The sequence below is a fragment of the Brachyistius frenatus genome, unplaced genomic scaffold, assembly GCF_029030835.1.
Source record: "Brachyistius frenatus isolate BFR_SWC_R1_liver_20210118 unplaced genomic scaffold, ASM2903083v1 Contig_425, whole genome shotgun sequence".
Classification (NCBI taxonomy): Eukaryota; Metazoa; Chordata; class Actinopteri; family Embiotocidae; genus Brachyistius; species Brachyistius frenatus.
Window position 1 is genome coordinate 25,001 of NW_027211024.1, and position 7,639 is coordinate 32,639.

The 7,639-nt window shown below is 50.0% G+C and overlaps 1 protein-coding gene across 1 annotated transcript in view; it reads right to left on the minus strand.

Moving 5' to 3' along the window:
* LOC138637037 (inhibin beta A chain-like) overlaps positions 1-5,365 on the minus strand; it is a 21,076-nt gene extending 15,711 nt beyond the window's left edge. The window contains exon 1 of the mRNA XM_069725469.1: positions 4,826-5,365. Within this exon, the coding sequence (XP_069581570.1) occupies positions 4,826-5,318 (493 nt within the window). The 5' untranslated portion in view covers positions 5,319-5,365. The remainder of the gene's footprint in view (positions 1-4,825) is intronic.
* Positions 5,366-7,639: the final 2,274 nt, after the last annotated feature.

The window sequence follows — 7,639 nt, forward strand, 5'->3', positions numbered from 1 at the left end:
CGGACGGTTTACGGAGGTTCTACTGAAGGTTTACGGAGGATCTACAGACAGTTTACAGAGTTTCTATGGAGGATCTACAGACGGTTTATGGCGGTTCTACGGAGGATCTACGGACGGTTTACAGAGGTTCTACGGACGGTTTACGGAGGTTCTACGGACGGTTTATGGAGGTTCTACTGAGGATCTACGGACGATTTACGGAGGTTCCACAGACGGTTTACGGAGGTTCTACGGAGGATCTACGGACGGTTTACAGAGGTTCTACAGACGGTTTACGGAGGTTCTACGGAGGATCTAAAGAAGGTTTACGGAGGTTCTACGGAGGATCTACAGATGGTTTAAGGAGGTTCTACGGACGGTTTACGGAGGGTCTACTGAAGGTTTACGGAGGATCTACAGACGGTTTATGGAGGTTCTACGGACGGTTTACGGAGGATCTACAGACGGTTTACGGAGGTTCTACGGAGGATCTACAGATGGTTTAAGGAGGTTCTACGGACGGTTTACGGAGGTTCTACTGAAGGTTTACGGAGGATCTACAGACGGTTTACAGAGGATCTACAGACGGTTTATGGAGGTTCTACGGACGGTTTACGGAGGATCTACAGACGGTTTACGGAGGTTCTACTGAGGATCTACGGACGATTTACGGAGGTTCCACAGACGGTTTACGGAGGTTCTACGGAGGATCTACGGATGGTTTACGGAGGTTCTACAGACGGTTTACGGAGGTTCTACGGAGGATCTACAGACCTTTTACGGAGGTTCTACGGAGGATCTACAGACGGTTTACGGAGGTTCTACTGAGGATCTACGGATGATTTATGGAGGTTCCACAGACGGTTTACGGAGGTTCTACGGAGGATCTACGGACGGTTTACGGAGTTTCTACAGACGGTTTATGGAGGATCTACAGACGGTTTACGGAGGATCTACAGATGGTCTAAGGAGGTTCTACGGACGGTTTACGGAGGTTCTACTGAAGGTTTACGGAGGATCTACAGACGGTTTACAGAGGTTCTATGGAGGATCTACAGACGGTTTACGGCGGTTCTACGGAGGATCTACGGACGGTTTACAGAGGTTCTACGGACGGTTTACGGAGGTTCCACGGACGGTTTACGGAGGTTCTACTGAGGATCTACGGACGATTTACGGAGGTTCCACAGACGGTTTACGGAGGTTCTACGGAGGATCTACGGACGGTTTACAGAGGTTCTACGGACGGTTTACGGAGGTTCTACGGACGGTTTATGGAGGTTCTACTGAGGATCTACGGACGATTTACGGAGGTTCTACAGACGGTTTACGGAGGTTCTACGGAGGTTCTACTGAGGATCTACGGACGATTTACGGAGGTTCCACAGACGGTTTACGGAGGATCTACGGACGGTTTACGGAGGATCTTCGGATGGTTTAAAGAGGTTCTATTGAGGAGCTACGGACGGTTTACGGAGGTTGTACGGACGGTTTACGGAGGTTCTACTGAGGATCTACGGATGGTCTACAGAGGTTCTACAGACGGTTTACGGAAGTTCTACGGAGGATCTACAGACGGTTTACGGAGGTTCTACGGAGGATCTACAGATGGTTTAAGGAGGTTCTACGGACGGTTTACTGAGGTTCTACTGAAGGTTTACGGAGGATCTACAGACGGTTTACGGAGGATCTACAGACGGTTTACGGAGGTTCTACGGAGGATCTACAGATGGTTTAAGGAGGTTCTACGGACGGTTTACGGAGGTTCTACTGAAGGTTTACGGAGGATCTACAGACGGTTTACAGAGGATCTACAGACGGTTTATGGAGGTTCTACGGACGGTTTACGGAGGATCTACAGACGGTTTACGGAGGTTCTACTGAGGATCTACGGACGATTTACGGAGGTTCCACAGACGGTTTACGGAGGTTCTACGGAGGATCTACGGATGGTTTACGGAGGTTCTACAGACGGTTTACGGAGGTTCTACGGAGGATCTACAGACGGTTTAAGGACGGTTTACGGAGGTTCTACGTTCTACGGAGGATCTACAGACGATTTACGGAGGTTCTACGGATGATCTACAGACGGTTTATGGAGGTTCTACGGAGGATCTATGGACGGTTTACGGAAGTTCTACGGATGGTTTACGGAGGTTGTACGGACGGTTTATGGAGGATCTACAGACGGTTTACGGAGGATCTACAGATGGTCTAAGGAGGTTCTACGGATGGTTTACGGAGGTTCTACTGAAGGTTTACGGAGGATCTACAGACGGTTTACAGAGGTTCTATGGAGGATCTACAGACGGTTTACGGCGGTTCTACGGAGGATCTACGGACGGTTTACAGAGGTTCTACGGACGGTTTACGGAGGTTCCACGGACGGTTTACGGAGGTTCTACTGAGGATCTACGGACGATTTACGGAGGTTCCACAGACAGTTTACGGAGGTTCTACGGAGGATCTACGGACGGTTTACAGAGGTTCTACGGACGGTTTACGGAGGATCTACAGACGGTTTACGGAGGATCTACAGACGGTTTACGGAGGTTCTACGGAGGATCTACAGATGGTTTAAGGAGGTTCTACGGACGGTTTACGGAGGTTCTACTGAAGGTTTACGGAGGTTCTACGGAGGATCTACAGATGGTTTAAGGAGGTTCTACGGACGGTTTACGGAGGTTCTACTGAAGGTTTACGGAGGATCTACAGACGGTTTACAGAGGATCTACAGACGGTTTATGGAGGTTCTACGGACGGTTTACGGAGGATCTACAGACGGTTTACGGAGGTTCTACAGAGGATCTACGGACGATTTACGGAGGTTCCACAGACGGTTTACGGAGGTTCTACGGAGGATCTACGGATGGTTTACGGAGGTTCTACAGACGGTTTACGGAGGTTCTACGGAGGATCTACAGACGGTTTACGGAGGTTCTACTGAGGATCTACGGATGATTTATGGAGGTTCCACAGACGGTTTACGGAGGTTCTACGGAGGATCTACGGACGGTTTACGGAGGTTCTACAGACGGTTTACGGAGGTTCCACGGAGGATCTACGAATGGTTTACGGAGGTTCTACAAGTGGTTTACGGAGGTTCTACAGAGGATCTACGGACGGTTTACGGAGGATCTTCGGACGGTTTAAGGAGGTTCTATTGAGGATCTACGGACGGTTTACGGAGGTTGTACGGACGGTTTACGGAGGTTCTACTGAAGGTTTACGGAGGATCTACAGACGGTTTACAGAGGTTCTACGGACGGTTTACGGAGGTTCTACAGACGGTTTACGGAGGATCTACGGAGGATCTACAGACGGTTTACGGAGGTTCTACGGACGGTTTACGGAGGTTCTACTGAGGATCTACGGACGATTTACGGAGGTTCCACAGATGGTTTACGGAGGTTCTACGGAGGATCTACGGATGGTTTACGGAGGTTCTACAGACGGTTTACGGAGGATCTACAGACGGTTTACGGAGGTTCTACGGAGGATCTATGGACGGTTTACGGAGGTTCTACAGAGGATCTATGGACTGTTTACGAAGGATCTTCGGACGGTTTAAGGAGGTTCTATTGAGGATCTACGGACGGTTTACAGAGGTTCTACTGAGTATCTACAGACGGTTTACGGAGGTTGTACGGACGGTTTATGGAGGTTCTGCTGAGGATCTACGGACGGTTTACAGAGGTTCTACTGAGGATCTACAGACGGTTTACGGAGGTTCTACGGACGGTTTACGGAGGTTCTACGGACGGTTTATGGAGGTTCTACAGAGGATCTATGGATGGTTTACGGAGGATCTTCGGACGGTTTAAGGAGGTTCTATTGAGGATCTACGGACGGTTTACGGAGTACGGACGGTTTACGGAGGATCTCCAGATGGTTTTCGGAGGATTTACAGAGGAACCAAGGACAGAAATATTAACGGTACCGAGTTCTCCGGGACGCCAGCAGGTGGCGCCGATCCGTCACTGACTTCAATCTAAAGGTGTTTAAAAGAACCTGCAGCATGTCAAAGGTGACGAGACAGGAAGAACGCAGTTATACCTGACCTCCGCCTGTCTCTCTGTCTGTCTGTCTGTCTCTACATCTGTCTTTCTGTCTGTCTCTACATCTGTCTGTCTGTCTCCACATCTGTCTGTCTGTCTCCACATCTGTCTGTCTCTGTCTGTCTCCTCCCTTTTTCTCGCTGACTCTTTCTCGCTCTTTGTCGCTACCATCTGTCAGAAGAGGGTTCCAGCACTCTTACACACACACACACACACTCTCTCTCTCACACACACACACACACACACACACACACACACACACACACACACACACACACACACACACACACACACACATTCTCACACAAGCGGTGACACACGAATCTCCTCTGACTTTAAGTAGATAATAAGGTATTCTTTGAAAACAGCAGGAGGCGATTACAGAGGTGTGTGTGTGTGTGTGTGTGTGTGTGTGTGTGTGTGTGTGTGTGTGTGTGTGTGTGTGTGTGTGTGTGTGTGTGTGTGTGTGTGAGGGGCTGAGTGAGTACGCAGGTGGAATTAAGCAGGTGGACACACACACACACACACAGCTGCATTTCTGTCTTTTACACACAAACACAGAAATGTAACATGCAAATATGTGCTTCACACACACACACACACACATGGGTTGCTCTCACACACATCAAAATGCAAATTTACACATTTACTGCCTCTCCTACACACACACACACACACACATCTGCAAAAACCGGAGGGTTCACAGGTTTTCTGTCTGATGCAGATACACACATCCATGTCACACACAGAACACACACACAGACCCCCCCCTCCCTCAGTAGACTCACCAGCCTCGGCGAAGGTGATGATCTCCGTCGTCTCCGTGGCGTCGCCACCGTCTCCTCCCCGAGCCGCCGCTCCTCCCCCTCCTCCTCCCCGGCCTCCCCTCCCTCGAGCCTCCTCCTCCCCCTCAATCTGCACGCTGCCGTCCTCCGCCACTCTCCCCACGTGGAGCTTGCGCAGGGCGTTGAGGAGAGCGGCGCGCGGCACTGGTCGGGTGATGTTGGGCCGAGCCTGGAGGTGCAGCATGTTGAGGATGTGCCTCTTCACCGCCTCCACCACGTCCTGCTGCGCCTCTTCCTCCTCCTCCTCGTGTCCCGCCGCGTCGCCCGCCGCCGCCGTGACCCCTTCGTTCCTCCGCATCCTGGCCAGGGCGCAGGAGGGGCAGTGGGAGCTGGAGGCGTCCGGCAGCGACTGGCGGTGAGGATGGACGGTCAGGGACGAGCTGCAGCTCTGGACCAGGACCAGGAGGGTCCAGCTGAGCAGCGGCAGCACCGACATGCCGGCGGAGACACCTGACCGATCTGGTGATGCTGTTGGAGGCTCGGACGAAGGAAAAGTCACGGTTGGACAAAAGTGGAGGAAAAAAAAAAAAGCCGGAGTCCTGGAGGAAGACAGAGAGGAGTCGCCGTCCCTCCGTCCTCGTCTCGCTCTGTCTTTGTCTTCTCTCCTCAGAAGTTGAGCTGCAAAGTTCAGCTGAGCTCACAGTCCACCTGCGAAACGGAGGGAAGAAAAGCCGTAAAGAAACAAGAGAGAGGATGAAAAAAAAAGAGAAGAAGAAAAAGAAGAAAAAAAAAACACAACACGGAGAGAAAATGAGTAATCCTTATCTTTTTTGTCAGGGACAGATGGCTGGAAAATGTGGAGGCGTCACGAGAAAGAAAGAAAGAAAGAAAGAAAAAATAAGAAAACAAGAAGAAGAGAAGAAGTGTGAGATGTGATGAATGGAGGATGAAGAAGGAGAAGCTGGTGCAGGAGGCTCCTGGTTCCCTGTGAAGCCGCTGCAGAGGTGTGTTCGGAGTGTGTTCGGAGTGTGTGTTCGGAGTGTGTTCGGAGTGTGTTCGGAGTGTGTGTTCGGAGTGTGTGTTCGGAGTGTGTGTGTGTCGGACTAAGTTATCCCAGATGAAGGGAGTTCCTCTCTCTCTTTACCTCTCTCTCTCTCTCTCTCTCTCTCTCTCTCTGGGTGTTGAATGCCTTCGCTCGCTCACCAGTTGAATGGTTTTACTGGAGTGGGCTGGACTCTCTCTCTTGCTCTAGTCCTTCTTTCCCTCCCTCTGCTTCTCTCTCCTCTCGCTCTCTCTCTCTCTCTCTCTCTCTCGCCCTGGCAGCCTCCTACCATAATTATACCCCCCTCCCCATCCCCCTCCTCCCTCCCTCTCCCTCCAGTCTCCTCCCATCTTGCTCCGTGACTCATAGCACTTCCAACTTTTACCTTCTCCCTCCCTCTCTTTCCTCCTTTTTATTTCTGCCCTCCCTCTGTTTGGCTGTTAATGGAGTAAAGCTGGGATTCCTCCCCCCCCCCACCCCCTCCCCTCCCCCCTCCTCCCACGGTCGGCTGTGAATGAGTTACATGTTGAGGGGAAAATTCTCTCAGCTGAACCGGACTCGGCCTGTGACTCTCCTGTCCATCTGTTTCGCTGTCTATCAGTCAGTCTGTCTGTCTGGATGTGTTCAGTCTGCTTTGCTCTTCAGCTGCAGTCGACATCACGACTGAGAGTCTGGAGGCCTTTAACAAACTCCATTTCCCATAAGCACTAGAGGTTTGTGGGCTAAAAGCACAGACTGTTTATAAAAGAGTTCGTAGCTTCAGGTCTGATAAATGGTTCTGATCCAGAAGTGTCTTCAGCTGCAATACCAGCGAGTGCCACTAGAGGTCGGCTCCAAAAAGCCTCCGGCTCCATAGACTCCCATTCAACTTCTCTCATCAAATCCAAAGTGAATAAAATGTGTCCATCAGTTATCTCGGTGTTGTTAGCTAAAGTCACTCCTTCTTATTAGTTTTCTGGAGGTCCATCTGAAAATAATCCCTCATTCATTAGAAAAGAAGATTCAAGAAGACCTGTTTTTGGGGGCGTGTCTGTTTGATTGACAGGCCTGTGGTGCAGTCAGATGATTTAATTGAGCTTCTGTCCGTAAGTTTGGACATTCGACCTGCGGCCGTCTCCGGGTGTGGTGCTCTGACCTGAGTGGGAGATCGTCTCCACGATCATCACGCTGGATTTCCTGATCTGCTTTTGCCGTCTTTGCTGCTGTAAACATCCCATTTCCTTCTTCACTCTGGAACCATCTTTGGACAAAAGTTTTGGAAAAACATGTGTGAGTGATCCTTGAGTTTGGAATACTTTTATCACTGATTATGTTCTGCTGGTTTGTTTGTTCCAGCTCGGTCATCATCATCATCAGTCATGCCTTCATCATCCTAAAAATACCCAGACTCATTACCTTCTCCGTTTCCCATCAGCCCACTGCTGCCACAAACACCATGATGACGCCCGCTGACGGAGATCATCTTGGTTGGTTTTAATGTGAAATGAAAGACATTCTAGATTTTTATTGAAGTGTTCTCAGAGTATTTATTCTAAAGGAGAACCTCATGGTCGTATATCGGAGTTTAAGAAGAGTTTTGAGTGTTTTAAGGGGCGCTGAGTTCTAAACAAGTTCTTTAAGTGGATTTAAGGGTTCTAACAAGGTTCTAACGGGTTTCTAATGTTTAGCGAGCGTTTGAGTGGGTTTTCCCTCCGAGGATGAAAGATTTCTGACATCATGGAGCTTTAAAAGGTTTTTATACGGGAATGTAAGAGGTTCTAAAGCTGTTGTAATGT